The sequence below is a fragment of the Oxyura jamaicensis genome, chromosome 2 (genome assembly GCF_011077185.1).
Source record: "Oxyura jamaicensis isolate SHBP4307 breed ruddy duck chromosome 2, BPBGC_Ojam_1.0, whole genome shotgun sequence".
Lineage (NCBI taxonomy): Eukaryota > Metazoa > Chordata > Aves > Anseriformes > Anatidae > Oxyura > Oxyura jamaicensis.
In genome coordinates, this window is record NC_048894.1 from 13,923,739 (window position 1) to 13,946,758 (window position 23,020).

Here is a 23,020-nt window from a genome sequence, read left to right on the forward strand (position 1 = left end):
TTTTCCCTCTGATTCACATGCAATTTAAATCTCAGGAATCACTGCAGGCAGTACCAAGTGGGGATTTCTGATTGTATGTGAAGAAATGTCTTTTCCAAATTAAATTAATTCCTGTACTTAAGTCAAAAGGTACATTCTTTTAAATTTTATCTACATCTTAGAAATATGAATAAACATCTACTCCAAAAGAGTTTTTCTGTCTAAAAAAAAAGTGTACATTTATCACATTGTTTCACAGTGAGAGCCTTTGATCTCCAGATGTGCTTTAAAAATCATGAAGGAAGATTCTAGTATTTCTCTTAGTTGCTATTCACATCTTATTTGGAAAATAATAATAGATTTCTTGCATCACTGTCAGGACGTTCACATGAGCTATGTACATCTAGCCATAGGAAAGCATTTCAGTTTTTGAACCTGATCTTGATTTCACTCTGTCTTCTTTTGACCTTAATCTGTGACCAGCTAATAGTCTGCTTATTAAAGTTCAAAGTGGCCTTGTAGAAAGTATTTTAAACAAACCGTATCTAGGCCAACCACCACAATATTAGGGAAAAAAAAAAAAAAAAAAAAAAAAAAAAAAGAGAGAGACCAGTTCAGGATGTGAATTTTTCCTCCCTGAACCTATGCTGTACAATAAACACCTACCTTGCTAGCTGCCTGCTGTTTCCATGGTTTCTGTTTTGTTTTCTCCCAAAGAGCCTTGTTAATAATCATTGCTAATGAGCTCTGAACACTCTGGGCAGGACATAAGGAATTCCCTTGTTAAACTGGGATAGCATTCATACTTAATGCATTATATCAACCAGGATTTTCGCTTTGAAAGAGAAAAACATCATATGCCTCAATGTGATGGCTTGGTTCTTGATAAAATTAATAGGAGTTCGATATCTGATTCTCATTTAAACCCCTACCATAACCCCAAAAGGGCAACATGAATCCTAAATTATTTATTCTGCCATTTTAGAGAGCAAAAGACAACAGACAAGAATCACCAAGAGTCGATTTCTTGGCAGGATGCCCATTCCCAAAACAGACCACAGCAATAAGGAGATTTTGGCAGCGAGGGACACTGTGCCATGAGTGGATAAGAGGGCTGATGAGAGTCCTGCCTCAGGTCCCATTTAGGTGGGGGAGATGAAATGCAGCCCGTCCTGTTCTTGCATCCAGCCTGCCGTGGCACCAGTCTGATCGGGGGGTACGTGTGACTGGTGACTTCACACTGGTAGCAGCCACTTTTAGTGCTAGCAGCTATTTAGCTTTTAGCTATCAAAGCTATAACAATCAAAGCTTGCTGCAGAAATCTCCCATTAGCTGGTTATTGGAGAGCTGAGCAGAAAAGTGAGGGATTCCTCATGTCCTATATGGACCATGCTACAGGATGAGACCAAGAAACATTACAGCTTCTGGAGACATGGCCTAGGCTATAGCATTTTTTAAAAGTGTATTTTTCCCCAATTTGTTACATTTTGCTGTTTCCTCTTTTTGCTGCCTTCAGTTCCCATCATGGGAAAAAACTGTTCAGGGCATCCAAAAAGGACCATGAAATAACTGAAAGAGCAGTCAAGTACTTCAACCCACTCAACTTGTCCATGATGTTTTCATTTCTGGGAAACCAATCTTACAAATTACCAAACATCTGCATTCCTGAATAAAACTGTATTCTCTTATGCACATAACAAACGAAGTTATGCCACAGTTCTTTATATCTAGACCATTAACCTTTACTTCAATGAGCAAGCTCATTTAACCTCAAAAATATACAGTTTCGAAAGGGTACAGTAACTTTTATTTGAAGATCAGCCTGAGTCCTTCAGGCATGTAAGCTGCATTCCCCAGCAGGAATGCACTCACTGTTTCTACATGCTGAAGGCAGTTGGGGAGGACTTACGAATTTGTTATTTGCTGATAAATGCTATGGGTACCTACACGTGGACTTTGCTTTATTTAGAGTTTTGTGGCAGAACTAAACTCCTATTTAGTGTTTTCTGTTAGAAAAGTGATCTGCAGGAACTCCTGCCTTGAATTGCCAGAAGCAGGGAATGGTAATTTTCATTTCAGGTACCTTGCCCCTCTTACTCTTGCTGCTTTCAGTGATTATGTGATGCCTCCCCCAGATTTAGAGGTTTCAACTCCTCTAATGTTGAAGTAACCACGAGTTTGCAACAGCCCTAGCTTCACACAACCCCTGTGCTTCAGGCACCTGGGCAGGGGGTGGGTGCACACCTGTACCTACAGGACACCACAGGCCCCGCACTGCCGCTGGTTTAAGGCACAAACCACTCAAAGCGCTGTCCAAGTACACGTGGATGAATAAGATGAAGAAAGCAGGGCTGCTAGCCAGTGTGTTTTGATCCAAAATGTGAAAAAAAAAGATTCCACAATTCCCAGTGTAACCTCTCAATTCAAAGTTAACAGCGATCTCTGTGATCTGGCAGTAAGACGAGCACTGCTGCCAGCATGGAGAGCAGCTGCAGGAGCAGGAGAGCAGCTCAGGTCTGCGTGAAACCACCATGACCCTCACCCGAAGGCTCCAAGTACCTCAAGAACCCATCCCACGCTGAGCAGGGCACTGTGAGGCCTCTGCACCACAACAAACAGCCACAAATCCGGGCTAGGCCTGAGGTGCGCTGGGGCTGCCTAACGAAGCCATTTCATCTAAGCGCTTCATGTACTAACACAAACAGGGCAGATCTGCAGAACTGGATCTTCTCAACACCCAAGAGAGGGAGCTGGGAGGGATTTTTGGTGTGGTGGTCATGGACAGCTCGGCCTCCCCATCGGCTGCCATGGCCCAGGTGGTGGAGCAGAGCACACGGCCTTCCACTGCCCTGCTCGCCTTCCTGCCATGCTTCATCCCGGCTTCCCCGCGGGGGCACCACGAGGCCTAGAAACGGCTGAGGGGGCTGCCGGGGGTTGTGTGAATCCCAAAGGGCTGCAGCTGGGGGAATACAACGTGTTCCATAGTGGAAACAAACTGCTTTTAAGCACAGTTTATGAAGAAAAAACACTGATAACATAGTCTGCTGAAGAAATTAAAATTCCAATTTTCTGCCCCTCCCACCCCAAGTCCTCTGAAGCTTACAGTGAATACTGCAATTTGTAAAAATTTACTGATTGTGTTACAACACGAAGGGGACAGATCAAAAAAACAAGCTCTTGTATCACTGTGTTTACCTATTTTTAGTAAGCTGAAGAATCCAAACAAGTGTGTTCTTCAGGGAAGCAAACAACAGGTTCAGATGACACTTAAAATAATGCTTTTTATATTACCAACTGCTATACAAATTACTTCTCTAATGCAATTAATATCAAAAATAGATGCTCACACACACACACTGAAATTGTCAAGGAGAATTCAGCTTATGTCTGAAATTTAAAAAAAAAAAAAAAAAAAAAAAACTGAAATGGGAAAATTAGATGGCGGTTCGGAATCCATGTATTTCATAGGTGATTTGCAAATTATTTTTTTGCACTGGTTTCTTTTTCCTAAGGAAACTCCTGTGCAGAAGTTAAGCTGTTGCAGCTGGGACCAGAGATCCAAGTATGCAGACCTGGCCGGAGCACACTGACCGTCTGCATGCCTGGAGGAGCAGAACCACCTCCATCTGACACCTGCCAGCAGAGCTGAGCAGAGCACAAGCCCTTCTGGTGTACTGTGATGACAAGCCACCAAAGAAAAGCTATGATTTCATAGTCTAGCTTTCTCACAGGTCAGAAACACTGCACATGTTGTCACTGGGATTCAGCCGTGGATTCCCCAATAAATGGGGATGCAGAAGCAGCAGGATGACAAGTTTGCTGGCTCCAGCACTGAGGCTCATTGTCAGGGTGCCAGACCCACCAGCCTAATTTCTCTGCATGAAGTCAACACCACTGCTTTAAACTTTGAAGCACTTACTTCTGTCAAGCTGAAGAAATCATTGATCCAAAGCATTAAATACAAGCAGAGCTGGAAGACATCTACCAGATAACATTGAAAAATGTTGAAGAAATAACCAACTATTTTCCTAGGATTCTCAAATCATTCCTCTAGTTTATTTGAGGACAGATTTAATACCTGTACCCTGTAAAGCACCGTTAAAGTATACAAGCAAACTGTGGAGGCATTCCTGTGGTAAAATATAAGGTGCATACTCATTGGCAGTCATAAGTTAAATATTTAAGCTATGAATGCCAGTGGTGATTTAGATTTTTAAATCATTCTCACTTTTTTTCAGTGCCTACATACGAAGTAACATAATTTCCCATCTCTGCTCATAAGTACGATAATGCTAATGCAGAATTACTGTAACTCTAAAAAAAGGATGGGGGTGGGGGGCAGGGAGAGGCTGTGTAATTCTCCTTACCCTCCCACCCCATGATTTCAAAAGTGTCATTGTCATGTACTGAGCAGTGCTGCAAACAGGAGACTCTCTTTACCCCTCCCTTTACACAATGCCTATAGTGATGATACCCCACAGCACTGCTGAATTGTCCACAGCAACATTTGTTCTTAACAGGAACTACTCTGCATTGTTTTTTAAAGTCTAGCTCCAAACATTCTTGATTACGTTTATGTTTATTATGTATGTACATGAAGAAGTATCCCAGGATTACCTTTACTTTAAGGCCTCAAAAAGGTACAGAATGCAATATCCCAGGCAAGGTGACTACCAGTACCTTCCTAACATTGGCAGATTGCACATCATCACCAACACCAAGGTAATGCTGCAATTTTAAAGCAAAATATTCAAGATTATTAGGTGTAGATATTTCACATGTTGCTTCTGTGCCATTTTGCTTAGTCTAACATGGTCTTCCTCCTCCTAGAATTTATGGAAATACAATCTGCATATCCTGTATATTTTATGGGAGACAACTTTGAACTACCTGCCCAAGAAATTTATCACATTACTCAAAGTATCATTAATACCTTTTGGTATCAGCTCTGTAGAAGATAAGAAATAATATTGCCCATCTGTATTTCTCAGTTTGTTTTAAAACTGCCCACACCTAATTCTTCCTCCGAACACTTCTAGCACTCCAGTCTCCATCTTTTTGACCTCTCCTGTTTCCATAGAAGAATGCCTAGTTTGCCTGAAAGACATGAAAGTATGTGGCCACAGGATCATCTGTATTGTTTAAATATAAGGCAGCAAGCGCATCACATCTGCCAGTTCCCAAGGTACTGTTTCCATGGAGAATAATTTGTACTAATGTTTAAAATAAAGGGGCAGGAAAACCAGGAGGCAATGAAGCAAGAAAACATACAGATAGAGAAGAATTAGCTTTAGACTCCCAGTGTGCTGCAAAATCTCTCACACAAAGATGTCTTATTCCAGTGCCCAGCTTAGTGGAGCACTCAGTGTCACATCCTCAGAAGAAAGTGCTTCGCTGCCAGGGAGTCCCGAGGGGGCAGCAGTGCTGGGCCTTGTAGCTACAAAGCTTTATTGCAGTAGTCACTGCAGCACCCCGATCTAAGTGCCAGGGACACAAGAGAAAAATGTTCGTGAACTAGATAATACAGGTACATTGAGAAAGCCAGGAAGTTGGACAAATACATTTTTTGACATTTTGTTGTTATGTTCTGCTCTCAAACTGTGGAGACCATCGACATCTTCACAAAAGATACTGCCCAGAGTGAGCTTCACAAAGTCTGTAGAGATTCTGGAGAACTCATATGGCAAACCTAGGTACACTGTTACCAGACCAAGCAGCTTCCTTAGCATAGCTTCACCAACGAGTGTCTCCAGCTAATACCAGTTTAAAGTTGCCCCAATGATGCTGAAACACATTACACGTGCTGTAAGAGGCACAAAAAAAAAGCCACTCTCCTTTTATCTAGGCATCAAATTGCATCAGACCAAGCAAGCAAAAAGGAATACAAGAAAAGAGCCTATTCATGCTGCTGTCACCTGCCTTTCTTGAATCTGCCTCCTGGCCACTTCTTTTTTAACGGGACTGCCTGATGACCTAAGCCCAGAGCATAGCAGTAAAGCCAAGCCTTTCTTTCTTGGCTAACACATTCAGTCATTTTCAAACTGTGCTTCTGGGATTCACCAGTCACTACTTCAAGATCCTTAAAAACAGGGCTCAGAGAAGCATACACTATAAAACTATCATCAGCTTTTCTTCTTAACCTTGCTTCCTTTTTTAAAGTGTCTTCTCCAATCATAGTGGTTGCAATGTATCTTCTATCATTACCTGTAGTAGTCTACTGCAACTATCTCTCATCACTTCTGTGGTTTCCTCAGGCTGCAGTTCAGTTGACAAGGAGAAAAAAAAAAAAAAAAAAAACAGCAGAAGGGAACTGCACACTTTAGGTGCTGATACTAACATTTTCCACGAAGATCTAGGTCACATGCACACAGATATGCTTGTGTTTACATTTGAGATGTTTTCTCAGAACCTGTCAGAGACACTAAGTAGACACTCCACTGCAGAGGTAGGTCGGTGTTTTCAACAACTTATTCAAGCTATAAAAAAATAAAACTCAGCTTATAAAGTGTGTTTGCAACAGTAGTGAGGAAGTGCTAAAAGCTAGGTCAAGTAAAATCTTCATAAACACCCCCGAGAAGCGGAGCACTATATGTCTGCAGTGGATGCACAGCGTTTCAATTAGCAGCTTAAACATGCCACTGGAAAATGAAATGCTCATTACCAACAAAGGATGGCTGTAAATAATTTGTTGCTTCAGCTGTTAAGGCTTTGGGCTTTTTTTTTTTTTTTTTTTTTTTTTTTCTGTTCTGTCATTTCAATTCCTCTATCCCCTCCCACATCCTGCTATTTTTATACACAGCCAACACTACCAGATGTCATTTTGTCATCTGCCACCAATACACTATCACCCTTTTCTGATGAGGCTTTTGCTACTTCTAATCTTTAGTTTGTATCTAAGGTTTCTGGCATTAACAAAGCTGGGAAATAGAGAAAGAGGTGTTAAAAAACAAAGTCTGAACTAGGACTCCGTAAATACATAAACAGTTCTTCCATTGTGTGTTTGGTTTACATGATAAACTAACCTAAAAAAAGCAAAGGTAAATGAAGCTACATATGCTGACCCGCCCCCCAATAAAAAAAAATTAAAAAAAAAAGCTGAAAAGTAAATAAAAAAACCACAATTATTGAAAAAGACACCATTATCCTGTTATCAGACAGGATTTTGCATGTTTTTAGCAAGTGAAAATGTGTATCATTCAGAAAGATGGATAGGGTTTGTCGAAGGGGGAAAAGGCTTTTTGACATTTTTCTTTCTACACTTCAGCACACGACTCCGATGTTCTCAGTCCCAAAGAACAGTGTCAATCAAAAGGATGGAAACAGCCGACCAAAAAAAAAAAAAAGAAATATAAACATAAATTGAAATATAGACAAGTCTACAAATGGAAAAAGGAATTAGGGTCTACAGAGGAAAAAAAAAGGAATTAGGTCTACAGAGGGATGCATGAATAAAAACCCTTACAAGACACATTTTTCAAATGTTTATCCAATTATCAATACATAAGCAACAAAACCAATGGCCCACTGGCTCAACATAGAAAAAACAATTCATTAAGACAACGATGCTTGAAGGGACAGGTTTATTACACCTTTTTGTTTTTGAGCCGGTGACCAAAGCAATAATGAAAACCTTAATCCAGAAAACATTTACAGCAAATTTCGTTTCAGGTTCTGAAATGAAAACCACAATTTATTTGTGCTGTTAATGAAAACGCAATTGGTTCTCCTCTTGTTCTCACACCTTGGGTGGTTCTCTAATCTTGCAATGGCATTTTCCATACAGTAACGCTTAAAAAACCCTACACTAAGTGCAAAAATCCTAAATAATAATTAAATTTTAATTACATGGTATAGAGTACCTTGCAAACAAACGACACTTATTCAGATTTACTGTCAGGTACTGTGTATATATATATATATATATATATATATTTTTTGGCAAACTTGGAACAAACCAGAAGAAAAAACAAAGAATTGTTTTATAACCATGAGGGAAAGAAATCTCCATTTAAATGTAGAGGATTCATACAACAGAACTTGAACTAAAGAAAAAATCCACACTTACAGCAGATTTTTTTTCTTTTTAATTCTTAGTGCAAGAAACATAACCAAGTTAATCACAGAATCAGTACTAATTAAGAATATGGAAAATTCTCCTATACAGAGGTAGAGTCCAGTGCACAAGGCTAAAACGATATTCAATAGTCTAAACAAGACTGAGCCAGGTTTTACGGAATCCACTTTTTAAAGTATCAGACTGTATGTACATACATACAATAAATAGACTATACAATCTTTAAAGTAGTTTAATAAACTTCACAAAAATTATAGTAGATGCATTGAGATCTTTACATAATCCAAAGTTCATATCTCTATCACCCAGAAATGGATAAAACCAATATTCCTGATATCAAGTTAATGGAAAATAGTTTAGCAAAGTGTTGATAAATCAAAATATTTTACATATTTTAAAGCCTAAATTTATGCTTATAAAGGATGAATTTCAAATGCGTTGAAAATGTTACTTTTGATATTATCTGTAAAGAGGTTTCAAATGCTCTGATTTGCATTCATATTGTTATAAAGACTTTCCTTACATTCCACGTTCAAGGGGAAAATGGACTTGGATGCTCACAGTTCTGATGCATTGGCACAACAATGATGAGAATTAGATATTTGAAAGGCCCAAAGGACATCAGGAGAATTTACGGACAAAACCTTCATGTCTCAAACTACACAAATCACGTCAGAAAGTTAACACAAAACTGTTTGGTATTACTACTTCAATCCTGTCAGCGCCCCTCCATCTGGAGGCATCTGATTCCCATTGCACTGAAGGGAAGCGTGCATCTCTGGGCCCCTAGGTTTGCTACAAGCCCATAGGGCTTAATAAAACAAATACGGAATCTTTATGGTTTACCACAGTAGTGCATAAATCAGGGACGTCTGTTGCCGCTCATTTCAGTGGTAGTCGCAAAGAAAGGGTTTCAGAGAACTGAGAGTTTTCAACCGTATCTTTCTGAACTGTGCAAAAAAGGGGAAAAAATCACCCTGGGGCACTGTAAAGCGAATATGCTAATATTGACAAATTATTTTCTATAAAAGGTTCTTACAGGTCCCAAGGGGGCAACAGCCACAGTAGGAGGGAACTAGTAACAGCAACAGAAGAGCTTAATAATCAGAGTTGAAAATTATGTTCACAGTTTGGTTATTTTTAATTTCTAAAAGCACCTACACTAAAAAAAATAAAAATGAATGATGGTTTGTATTTTAGCTTCAAAATAAAATCTACTTGTGACAAATACCTTAAGATTTTCCTTCTGCTCTCTACAGGCCTTCTCACTGGAACATTTTTTTAAAATTATTTTTTATTTTATACAAACAGACTCGCTTTGATTTAAAGTAAACATACAAAAATTGAGAATATTGCTTGCAACAATGGACCTGGAGGTGAAGGAATGAACTAGTCAGGCCATACAAAAAAAAAAAAAAAAAAAAAGCTTTCTCAAAATGAATTCTGCTAAACTTCTAATGCTATGAAAATCTGCAAAAAGGATCACAAGATCTGTTGCAAATTTCAGAGATTTGGCCCAAGTCTTATCATCATCATCGTCTGAATACATTAATAACCGTATCTTTACAGTAAGGAAAAAGAAATGATTCCAAGAACTCAGGAAGGCACACGCACCCAAGTATACTATAAATAAAACACATCATGAAATTACAAACGATCTTCTGATCCCTGTACATGCTTTTGGTTCAGCACTATGGTCAAGTTCTCTCTTTTGAAATACAATAAAAGGCATACAAGAAACATAACATATGCATAATAATTATGGAGAATAATGCTAATAAGACAGCTTACAGAGAAAAGTGCAGTGAAAAAAAAACACAAAACTATTTATCCAGGGGCTTGTGCTACCGTTAATACAGACTTGGTATTTGCTGCTGTGCAAGGGGTAGAATTTATCCTGGGAAGCAGCAATGAGGAATGCAAAAAGAAAAACTGAGAACGGTATTAAGAGAAACCTTTAAGATGGAACTCTCCAACGTCACTCCTCTAGTGCACAGTCATCTGACTACATGGTTCATTTCTCTTCAAAAGTACAGCATAGTGGAAAATGGCACAGTTCTTAAATATTTGTCTGCCTCTACTTCATTTGTTGTTTCTTCTTCCAAGCACCTGATTTGCTGTTTCCTCATAGAAAGGGTAAAGCTGTTAGTGAAAGTGAGAAAAAGATTGTTGCCCATCTTCTATCCCAAACACTTGACTTCTCCATTTCAACTTCTGCTAGGTATTTTGCTCGTGTGCTACACAATGGGGAGGCACTGTAAAGGCAGCTCGACAGATTCAAAAATAAAAAAATCAAAAGTCTTTTTTCTTTTTTTTCCCCCCAACCCACCCCGAAAAAAAATTGGATGGATGAAACAGTCCGTCCGTGGCAATATTCCAGTCTCCACTGTTAGGAGATAATAGCAGGCGACCATCTAACCACAGTCAGATTGTCAGCACTGACTGACCGTTTCTTTGCAGATTTCCTGAAGTCCTTGTATTTATCTTCACACAAGCGGGAAATGGCCTGTAATGTGAAAGAAGGAAGAAACCTCAGTTGCAGTGGCCACAGCTGTACGAGTAATAAAGAACTGAACGTGGATTTCTATGCATAGGCAGAATTACAAAATGGTATTTCATTAAACAAAGCATGTGAAGAACAAATTCTCTAATTTGTTTCATTAATCTTAAAATACTCAACACATTGCCATTGCATTGCCCACCATATTTGCTTTTGAAGGTTTCAGTGAGCGCATGCCAAGCCTTTTCTGTAGAGGTTAACCATCGCAAATCTAGTCGAGGTAGCTGACAATGCTTACCCACTGCTCTAAGTAGCATCAATAGAGCACTTCATGGGTGAAAAAATATGGAAAACTTCATAGAACAATTACAGAAATTGTCAGCATGTTTGTGAAGAGCATGGATTTTAATTTTTTTCTTTCCTAAAGTCTCGTAGCAATTATATTTTCCTCCAGTGGTAAATGGTCTGTCAGAATACTTGCCCTGCTTTGCTCACGCAGATGATGTCTACCAATGCAGATGATGTCTGCATTTCTGAAGAACCCTAACGGCAGGAGATGGTGATTTCTATGTGAACAGGCTGTCTTAAGCTGGGAAATGTCACTCATACTAAGAATAATTTGAGTTGCATTAAAAATACACAGAAATGTTAAAAAGCTTTTTAAAGAGAGATAACAAAGATTATTCAAATGTTGAGACTTACTAAACTACATGGAGTTAACGTTTTTAAGTTCCTTCTGTTTTCAGCCAAGTTTAAAACAGATGTAGGTTATGTACCGTACATAACCCAACTCTGCGAGCATTCATACGGTTGGGGCAGGCTATGGTTTCCATCAGTAGGGACGTTAACTCTGGCGTTTAAACACACAGAGCTGCAGAGAAAGGTCATTCCAAGGAGTACTCCAGCCAACTTAGAAAATGAGATGAAGGAAAACAGTATTTGTATTTACTCTGGAATGCTTTTAAGTGGTATCTTAAGATAGCTCGTTTAATAAAAAGTACGGCACAAACAATAACAGTACAAGTGTTTGATTATAAAAGCAGGCAATATAAATAAAGTGGTCTGACTCTGAGCATCGTGCTTTTTCTTGATTTTTACTTCTACAGCACAGCAAGTTGTAGGAGTGAACAGTGCTGCAAAGATCAGAGGCAGCTTTGACAGAAGCACCCAAGTCACGCCCCTGAGAGTCAGTTCACCTAACGCTTTGTTCTACCCAGCCAAAAACCATACTTAAATTAAAACAAAAACAAAGAAAAAACACCTGGAAACTAGTTGCTACTATTTCAGTTGGAAACTGAATTTCCTTTCGCTATGACCATTCTTGAACTTTCTTAGTGCTCAAGAAGAGAACAGAATACGGTAACGCAACTATTCCTGTAGACCATAACTTAGCTCACTCAGAACTGCTTACTAATATTTTATTTAATGTAACCAGGAACTCAGTGCACTAAGAATGTTTATGCCATTCAAGTGGATTTTAAATCCAAGAGACGAAAACAGTTTGATCAGGGGATGATGTGCCAAGGTTTGGCTGGGCAAACAGGTGTTCAGAGGAGGAGGTCAGCTTCCTGCAGCTGCCAAACCAGCCTGCTCTCGTAGGCATTAAGTAGGGAAAGTAATCGCTACAAAATTGCCTGTTTCACAGCAAAATGCCTGACAGTCAGACAAAACGAAATTTTGCTTGGAAGTGACACCTAACGTGTGGCAGCTCCAGTCCCAGAGATTACTCGTGTAGATATGAAGCACACTGACTGCGGTTTCAAGCCACTTCATTTGCAACTGATTTCTAAACCCAACATTTGGAGCCTATCTGACAAGTCAACTATAGCATCTTGGAACATATGGAGAAACAAGACAAAAGCAGAAAATTCTAGTTATTTACTACTGCCTTTCAGTTAAAATAAATCCAAGTAGCTCGCAACACCTTCCCGTCATCTGGTATACGTTGCTTTCAAAGCCAGAAGAAGAAATTAGTTTTTGACTGTTGCAAGGGACCTTTTATCTAATGAAACCAAATCAAAACATTATGAAAAACATTAAATTATGTTAATTTGGGGGGGGGGGGACTTGACTGTAATATCTGTAATTAGCTAGAAATACAAATACATGTATATTCTTCATAATTATATAGATGTACACACACAGAACTGGAAGTCAGTTCCTCTACTGAGTTGCATGGACCTAGAGGAGCCCGTCACTGCCCAAGGGGGCCGATGAGGAGAAGGGACAGGGGAGAAAGGCAGCAGTAGGATAAATCTTGCCTGCACGGACATCATTGTGCAGGGCAGGAAAGCAGGAGTGCCGGTTTTAGCTTTGCTGCTGGAAATGCACAAAATGCACAAAATGCACAAAAAGCACTCAGCTGTGAAGGCTGCAATGCTCCCTAGAACAGACAATCCAGAGAGAACATTGCAGGGAGAGGCAAAACTGAGTCTGGACAGACTATGTAAAAAAAATACAGATGACTAGAAGTTGTGATGATGGGGGTTCTCCCTAAGTTCTGGAGAATGGAAAGAAAAATAATCACTTTACTACTGACACAAAATTCTGAGGAGTTTTGCTCTCCCTTTGCCTTTTAGCTACAAGGTTCTGAACACACAGGACATGCAGGGCTGCAATCAACCACTGCAACAGCAGGAAGCCAGAGGGATATAAAGACACTTCTCTACTTGTAACTTACATCTTTACATCAAACTCTTTTTATCAGTTTGATCTATTGGATGGTACCTCTTTAAGGGCAAGAAAATACAGCACATAGTTCAAAGAGTTATTTCTCAAGCTCTATCCTAATAATAAAAAGCTGAGACAACACAGTCCAATACATTGAGAGTGCACTAAAGAGTGCTCTTACAAAAATCTAGTCTGGGAACGAGTATAGTGTTAAGATCACAAGCAGAAATAGGGTAGGCATGTTTTGTGGACTTACCAAAAGAGCAGGATCTGACTCAGATTTAGCTCAGTACATGGGACAAAAACCATGTGCACAAGTAGGAAATTACAAAACAGTGGATTAAGGTCGGATATCTGAAAATCTTCTTGGCAGAAAAATCTCCCATGTTAGAAAATAATTTCTCAGGAGAAGCAAAGGAAACCTTGACATTTGACACAATTAGAAGCAAGGAGAAAACGCACTGCAAGATGTGCTGTTCTGAACAAGGAGCATTGGCTGGTGAACAGACTGCATGACCTAATGAAAGGCTGTGTGCCATGTTTAACTTGCATGATTTCATACAATGGAAAAAAAAGAAAGGGGTGACACAAAAATGGTTCCCGACTACTAGCTGGACTGGTATAACAAATTCAGGACACTTTTAGGTCACGGGCTATGCCTCTTGTAGCATCTCAGATCTGATGGATCTTTGTCAAGCACTGCCATTGACACCATTGACAAGCAGCAGTATTTCCTAGCCTTGCCTTTTTTTTTTTTTTTTTTTGTTCACAGGTAAATCAACTTGTAGATATTTGAAAAAATAGTAACACAGAGAATCTGCCATGAAAGCTCTAATACCAAGAGGTTTCAGATATATAGCAGCCGTAAAATGCAAATGCAGCAAAAATGCTTTATAACATAACCAGCTCTTTACCCAAGACCTTTTGTGATATCAAATGTCAGTAAGCAAGTTGCTTTAAATCTTAGAACTGAGCAAAGTCCCTTCAATTTATCACACATGGCAAATCATTCCTCTGCATATGCACATTTACTGCGAGTCTGCTGTCTTTAACCACAGACTGCAGCTTCTCTCTCAGTTTCAAAAATAGAGAACTCAGGGCTGAGAAGCACATGACAGACCTGGAAAAGTTTTGTAAATGCATTTTGATAACTCTTGGCAAGCTCCATGCTTAACTGTGCTCATGGAATTAGGCTATAAATTCTGTTGTCAGCTACTTTCAAGGGTATGCTAATGACAACCAATACTACCAGGGAACAAGGCAGTTCCCATCAAGTTCCCTTTCTTGGGGCCACAGAACAGAGGCAAGGAGCTGGTTAAGACCACAGTGTTTTAAAGCAGAGACTCTTCCTTGCAGAGGCTCCCTCTGGCTAGCAGTTATTTTACTGCTACCTCATGCTAGCAGCACAAACCATCCCCACCATGGAAGAATTTTTAATAATGTGGATTTACTTTAAAAATATTCCATTATTTCTTTCTAAATATGCATTCTCTTTAGTTAGTTCAGAATAACCACCAGTATTCTCTGTATTTACAGCTATTTCCTAATTTTTCTTCCATGGTTTTAGGAGCTACCTTCATTTGTAACTCACTGGAGGGGTTTGAATATGCTGTGTAGTAAGTTCTCTTCAAAAAGTAATTCATTTAATTTTAATACATGTAATGGCAATAATTATCAAGACCTAACATCTAATAACTTAGCAAGCTTACTCTGACTCCTTAATAAGACAAAATCTGATGCAAATTTACATTACACTTCATACAAAGGATTAAATTACATTTTTATTAGAAACGGCAGCGAAATTTAGAAAGAATTTTTAGAAAGAATAAGAAATACAAATTTAGGGAAATCTGCTTTGATTCTTTCTCCACCCATTTCTAGATACCTCTATTGCCAGCTGCAAACAAGTTAATTCTTCTTCCCATTCATCATTTCCCCCAACAAAAGCTGTTTTACAGGAACAGTAACAGTTTCAAAACATGCAACACTCGCTCTAATGCACAGCTGAACAACTTACAGCGTAAAGCTATTATCTAATTAAAGGCATCCAGTGTTAAAAGCAGTAAGCAGCTAACAGCAGACTTCAAAATTAGGAACAAAATGTGTACATACTCGTGCAATAATGCCCGCATGCAAAAAAAATCATCTAAAAAAGCTCAAAAAAAAAAAAGATTCTAGAAAAAAAGACACTGCTGCCTGATGATTTTAAATTCCTCCAGTGTCTGTGGGAATTCGCAGTGCCCTGCATTTCACAGGTCCAGACTACCTGACACAGTGGTTTATGCACATGGCATATGTAGGTCTCCTAAGTATTCATGATTCATCCAGTAACGGTGTGCTCATTTCTGTCCTGTTACTGAGAATAGTACTGCTGAGATGACAGACTTGGATTCACGTGAAATCCAGCAGTCACAGGTAACAAGCACATGGAATAGTTATTTTCACAATAATTGTTAATACTCTGTCCTGCAGTCAGTCTTAAGAACACACAAAACCAGACTGAGAACTGAGTTATTTTATAACTTGTACTTTCACAAGACCAATTTCAACAATTAGAACTGAAAGAAATGGAAAGCGATACCAGATACGAAACAGAAAGCTCCCCCACATCCATAAATACCTAAAGCACAAGTAAAACAGTTATGGACGCTGGGGCACATTCTACCATTACATGGGAATATCTGGGAAGAGATGGGAGGAGAAGGAGATATACAGCAAAAATTCCAAATGCTTTTATGTATATATATATATACATATACATATATATATTTCAGTTCTGGGCAATCTAAAAACAAAGTGTCTTACCTCAAGTTTACATGCCCTGTCCCTGCTGAGGGGCTCCAAAGGAAAACTCAGGTTATTCGCTTCTGCCAGGGAACGCAAATCAAAATAATACTTGGCATAAACACTGGAGGGAACATTAATATTGAACTGCAACAGCTCAAGAAACTGGCGTTCCAGCTCATTCCTGTAGAAAGAAGATAAATGTAAAAACATTTTCAATGTAATTTACTTTAAATTGCAAATAGTACAAACCATGTTCATTTCTTATTCTTGACAGACATAATTATCCTAGCCTAAAGTTTGACCTAGTCTACCAAGTTCTGTGAGCAGGTGTCCATCAGTGAGGAATATGAAAGCTGTTGCAGCTTGCGGCTGCTGCTGCTGTGCCAATCAAACCCAGACACAAACTTTTGGGATCAGAAGAGCCCCTTAGTTTAGCTACTGCAATCTGGGAAAGGAAAAGCTGGCAGGAAAAAAAAAAAAAAAACCTTGTAGGTTTTGCTGTACCTCCACTAGGTGGATCTGCACACACAGCTATGCAAACACATAACACACAGACATGCCCTAAATTTGTCAGACATCTCTCATAACTGCTGCAAATTACCCTAACATAAAAAACGGATAACTTATTTATTCTCTTTTGCCTTTCAGAATCAATCATATAAAACTAGATGTGAGAAACCTGATTTCTTCAGCACACCATCTATCTATGCTGATGAACAGAATATAGCAATTTTTCCCTAGGACATGCAAGCAAAATTCACATTGTTCATTTCTTTTTCAGTACCTAAAACAAATGTGTTTTTCAAAATCCCTGATAGAACCAGAGGCCCTGTGCGAGCTCCCACTCCATGGATACTTTGCTCTATCAATACATTAGTACCCATACCAGTAGAGTAAAAAGCATGTAAATAAGTAGGTAAATAGAAAAAATAAATCTGCAGTTTTCATAAATTGTATAGTACCTAGATATCCTCCTACACAATACATGCACAAGGACATACGATATACTCAAAACAGTGATTTCAAGACATGAGAAATAAAAAATAAACGGGTGGGAATTTTGTACATTTGCTGAAGAGAATAGGGGCTGCACAGCTTTGTAACCAACAGGTACAGATTGACTATGATACTGCAGTCAAGTTACACGCTGCCTGCAGCGTATGTGAGCAAAGAATGCGTGGGAAGTTGCCCATAGAAAAGGAAGGTTCTGAGCATTAGCAGTATAGTGGTTTTTCAACACTGATTTTTCTTTTTCTCACCTACTGGAAGGCCATCATGCTTACATCATCATAATTTTCTTCCCTTATCTCCACTTTCTCTTTGTCAAAATCCTATCCCTTCTCAAAATCACTATATGTACATAGTGATAAATATTAATCAACACTAGAAAACCACCCAAAAAGTCATATATGGACTCCTTGGCATGAATTCACACTGTTGAAGATTCTAGCTTTACAAAAATCCATTTAACAAAATTTAAGTTTGAAGAAGTTTAGTGATAATATACAGACTATCTTTAAATGTCCTTTTACACTTGCAAGATTTTGCTTTCTGCTAGCTAAGGTGTATGTTAAAGAATAATATAAAGCCTGTTTTAATAGAGAAAGATATTGACTGTACTTTTATTGAGGAAGATCCCCAAATCTTTCAGAAACATTAAACAGTCTCAGATTCTTATCGCACCTTAGCTCCCAGATTTAAAGATCAACTACAGCTGAGCAAGAACAACAAACCCACAAGTCTTTCTGAGTTTAACTAATGTTAGCTAGCCACAACAGCCTTTGTCCGTGATATTTCCATACGAGACTGCTTTAGTATATGTTTTCCTGTGGCCACCCCTCAAATTCACATAGAAATTCAAGACAATGCTACATAAATAACTACAGACACATACAGGTCAGTCCTCCCAAGTTCTCTGCTAGCTTTTAGGTGTAGTTCAACGTATTGTTGATGATTTACAAAACTCTGAAAGGTCTGCATGAGGTTTTCCAAGATACATTCATGCTTAATGATTCACAGGAATTGAAGGTTTAGACCTAGAGTTTTTTCTGCCTTATTAATATAAATAATGTAGATCAGGGCTCTTCAAAACCATAGTACTGTACTGTCCCAACTACCTGAAAGAGAGGGAAGGCGAAGGGAAATCCACTCCAATAGGAATAGGAGAGAAAAAAAATGTTAGCAAAACGGGCAGCAGGAATCAAAACATTACCAATTCAACAAGCACCCAGTTCTTTGCCGGAGGATTCACAAGAAGCACAAGACACAAAGGCCACAAAACAGATCATGAAGTATCATAGAGAAAGAGCACACAAGCCCCCAAAAGGCTTCTGTTTCTCTCACTTTGTGAGAACCATAGCATCTTTAAGAAAAGGCTAAAAGCTTTGAGGCCAAGGACTTATCACAGTTCTGTTTAGAGAGCGTGAAGTGCAGAAAGAGGACGGATGTCAGCACGTGAGCACAGGTCTGCCATTTGAGTACTGGTTTTATATAGCTGAAGTGCAACTTCTAACGGCAGCACCATCGCGTGTTTGTCAAAAGCAATAGCCTCTTTTTTTGTTGTTCCTTTCACACCATCACAGCATGCCTCTTCACTTGCCTTCAGAAAAAGCCATGAGAATCAGCAATTTCAAAACTCTTATTTATAATCATTCTTGATTAATACTGTCATATGGCACAGCCAAATCTGTCAATCAGCTTCAAGCTGTTCAGAACTCTACTTAGCTGATATCCCAGCTTCAAAAATATTCTAAAAGCATTCAGATTTGCCTTGAATAAAGAGATAATGGAGGGAGACCCTTACTGTAACTGGATCCCCAAAAGCATGAGAAAAGCATCAAAGGAAAAATATCTCAGCAAAATCACTCAGGAAACACCCAGAATAGTCAAGAAAGCATTGTCAAATTATGCTGCATGGAACAATACTGCACACAGAAATTATTTTAGCTTCTCACTCCTTGCTCCTCCCCAGTTTATGTTAGAAATTTCATTCTGTTTGGTTATGCTGGAAGAAAAGCATCATCCTTAAGATGATGCTTAAGCTATCCTTAAAGCTATCCTTAAGCTATCCTTGCTTAAACTATCCTTAAGCTATCCTTAAAAGTAACATTTATATTTTAAAAGATACTGAAATAGTTATCATGTGACATTTCCAACTTCTGTTTTGAAATGAGTTTTCCCCCAAACTAATAAAAGTATCTACAGTATACCATAGCAATGAAGCTTGTGTGTTTTTTTTACCTTTGTACACAAAATGAAGAACGTATTACAAATAGCTTGTTAATACAAACTTTGAGATAACTTTTCTAATAGTCAAGAAATAACAGCTACTCACAATCTGTAAGCTAGTCTTATCTAGAAGCATATAAGCATGCTTAATTTTAAACAGTCAGCTGACCCCCAACTTTGAACATTTTCCTTACTGATAATTTTTAGACCTGCTATAAATCTGATAAACAGTGAACTATTAAGAAATGAATTTAGGGCTGCTATAGCATAAATGCCTTTCACTGCTTTGAGATTGCAAACTGAGATTCAAAAGGCATGCTGTATAAACATTTTTCTTGTTTACTTCCTTTCTTTCCTCTTCCCTAAATACTGTGTAGCAACAACATAAATATAAAATACATATAAATATCAATAAATGCAAATAGCGTTTTTATGATTCCAACTTCATGCCATGATTCCAACTTCAGCCATTGCAGCACTGCTCTCACAGTTAACTCGGAAAAGGACACCTCTAAATGTGTGCAAGGTACGTGACTCAATGCATAGATGTTATGAAACCCAGACACTTTAGCAAGTATGTCTAATAACTAATAATCAAGTAACCACAAGAGCACTCGACTATTTAGTGGAATAAGCATTTGTTTTAGTATTTGTAAATTCTAAGATCTTAATTGTTTACTCTCATCACATTTTCTTTTATTACTGTTGGAATATTCTCTTAAAATGACTGTAGAGTATCCAGACAGCTATAGTAAATCTGTATGTGTTGTACATTTCTTAATAATGCCATCGTGTAAAAATGGAAAAAGTTATCCACATGAAGTTTCTCTCTGCAAGTTAAAATATTACATATTTTTTAATCCTGCAAACAAACTCAGCAGGATATAAGAAGAAAAAACAAAAACAACAACAACAAAAAACAATTATTGAATAATGGTAGCAATAAGTGAGTGATCATCTAAGGGTTGAGTGATGGCAGCAACAAGCAGGTAGTTGATTAAGAGTTGTTAGGGTCAGAACACATTTTTTTTTTTCCCGCATACATTGTTCTACCATCTGTGAGCAGAACTAACACATTACAGTAAATGTTGCTGAAGTGATGACAAGCAGACTTAACCAACATTTTTTCTTTTTTTGTTGTTGTCATAGATTTCAATATTCTGCAGGTTCACTGTGTGTTAACACCCAGCAGTAAAATACATTTTAACCAGAAAAAAAAAGTCCACGTTTTCTATGTAAGCAACTGTCCAGTAGACCTCATGCCATTTATCAGCATCTACCACATTCAGACACAAGGCAGACATACAAACTTTATACAGGTATGAGAGAACTTCCTCATTCTCTCTCATACACACAGATCTTGGCATTTGCTGACAAAGATAAACATACTGGACTCACATGTCTTCGACTGTGATATCTTTCAGGATCTGGCAGTAATCCACATTCCACACCGCCTGGTCGTCCCAAACCTTGGATGCCAGTAGAATTGCACCCAGTACAATTCGCTTCCAGTTCGCTGGACAAATATCTATCTCTGCATAAGTTAAAAGTCTTTCAAGATATACCTGTGGAAACACATTAAAAACACTACTTAATCTGGCTTGCTATTAAGTAGAAATTAAAAACTATTGTAATAAACCCACTCCAGCAATTTTGCAACAGTCACCATCCCTGGAGGTCTTTAAAAGACATTTAGATGTAGAGCTTAGTGATATGGTTTAGCTGAGGACTTGTTAGTGTTAGGGCAGAGGTTGGACTAGATGATCTTGGAGGTCTCTTGCAACCTAGATGATTCTGTGATTCTGTAATATGCTCTCAAGAAGGTTCTTTTATAAAAGCTGTGGGTTTAAATCCATGCATTTGTGCCAAGCTCAAGACTGGATGTGATAAATTCATGTTTTAGTTGGCCTTTGCTTTCTGATCATATAACCAGAAACAAAACTGTTGCTTTTCTATCTTAACTGTTGCTAATATATTCACATGTTGGAATGAATTCAAACGATAGTGTAAATAAATTATTAAAATAATAATGTAAACAAATAAAACACTAGCTACTAATGAGGAAGGCAAGGGCATGCTACCAATTATAGTTATTAGCTATCACACAAACAACTGTGGTTCTAATTTACAGCCTATCAGTTATCAGATACGGCATCGTGTCCTGCAGGTCCCCTCTGCTGAAGAGGTTCTGCAGGCATCTGGATGGAGACACAGCCACCAGAGAACCAACAACATGAACGAAGGAAATGTATGCGCCGAGATAACGTGCCTAACAGTTTCCTCTGGAGTGATAAGCACTGGAGATCCGTATCAGTAATCCTGTTGGACCTGCAAGAACTGATAAACTAAGGACACAGGAGTCTGGTCCCACTGCCCAAGGCCACCAGCACAGACCAGCATCAACAAGAGCTCCTACAGCCCAGACCTCACATGAGAGGCTGCTATTTACAAAGGCTACAGAATTATACCCCCACATCTGATGAAACAAGGGACCACGGAGGGACTTACTGAACACCTACCAGAAAGTTGCTAGGAGGCCAGTATCAGCCTCTGCTTATGAAAACGGAGCTGGGTTTGCCCTTCAGGGAACCCCAAGTGAGTATGCCAGGGACCCACTGGATCACTCCAGTAAGTCAAGGTGCTGTGATACCTGCTATCAATAACAGCAGCTCATTTACATTAACAGCAGACTGATGAACAAAATCTGTACTGAGAAATACAGGTTGTGCACGATCTGTGCGCCCCCCTCCTCTAGCCCCTAATAGGAAAAGGGAAATTACAACCATTAGGAATAGTTACACGAGGTGAACAAAACTGAATGCTTCTGCAATCCACATCCAAACAATTTATATACTAGCTGACAAGGCACATAATAAACCTTCTGCAGCTTGACTAAGTTAATATTTACCAGCACCCAATCAAGTAATACCTTAAGAATAGCTAATATATATAAAATTCATGCTGATAAAGGAGAAGTGAAAGAGGAGAACAGGGGGGAAATCTTTAAAACCCAGAAGAGCTTACTTGTGATTTTCTATAAGGATGCGTACTAACAGGAGCACGCAGAGGACCTTCAGTGATTTGTGCTTCCTGAAAGGTCTACCAAGAGAAAATATTTAATTTATAACAAAAAATAACAATAATTCAAAACTTTTTTTTTTTTTTGAGTCCACAATAATATCATGGCCAATCACATCCTTTATATAGTTTTGTTCATCAATATTAACTATTATGATACATACAAGCAATGAGAACTTGGGAACAAGGTCACTGAAAACAGTAGGCAACTGTTTTGTAACTTAGAGAAGAAATAATGTTTTATGAAAAAATATTAAATATCTGAATGCAGGTGCACAGACACTCAGAACACAAAATGAACTGCCTCGCTTTGCGGCATAAAAGGCATACAGAGAGAAAATCTTGAGGGAAAAATACAACACGGATCACCTCTCCCAGTCTACACAGATTTCTCAGTCCACCGTGAGGTTGTTTCTAACAGGTCTCACTGCACTCTTCTGACTGATTTAAGGAAAATGAGATGTAGTCATTTAAGGTAGCAAATTGTGCTCTGATTAAGAAACAAACTTTTCTTACTGGCTTCCCTAGCTAGCATCAAGAAGTGAACTTGTTCTGCAGTTTCATTTCTTGCCCACAAGCCTGTAACTAAAAAGAACACCCAGCGTCACCACTGCAGCCAGGGGAGCACAAGGCCTGGCACTGCTCCTGCACACCCCAACAGGACCACTGTACTGCTCCATCCATTGTTTGTCAGAAAGATGTGC

The 23,020-nt window shown here is 38.7% G+C and overlaps 1 protein-coding gene across 4 annotated transcripts in view; it reads right to left on the reverse strand.

Annotated features, from left to right (window-relative positions):
- Window positions 1-7,545: 7,545 nt before the first annotated feature.
- Window positions 7,546-23,020, reverse strand: part of CCNY (cyclin Y) — a 122,488-nt gene continuing 107,013 nt past the window's right edge. For all 4 annotated transcript variants that reach the window (XM_035317528.1, XM_035317529.1, XM_035317527.1 and 1 more), the window contains 3 exons: window positions 20,637-20,803; window positions 16,029-16,191; window positions 7,546-10,559 (listed from right to left, as the gene is read on the reverse strand). In XM_035317528.1, coding sequence (XP_035173419.1) covers window positions 10,443-10,559; window positions 16,029-16,191; window positions 20,637-20,803 — 447 coding nt within the window. In that variant the 3' untranslated portion in view covers window positions 7,546-10,442. The remainder of the gene's footprint in view (window positions 10,560-16,028; window positions 16,192-20,636; window positions 20,804-23,020) is intronic.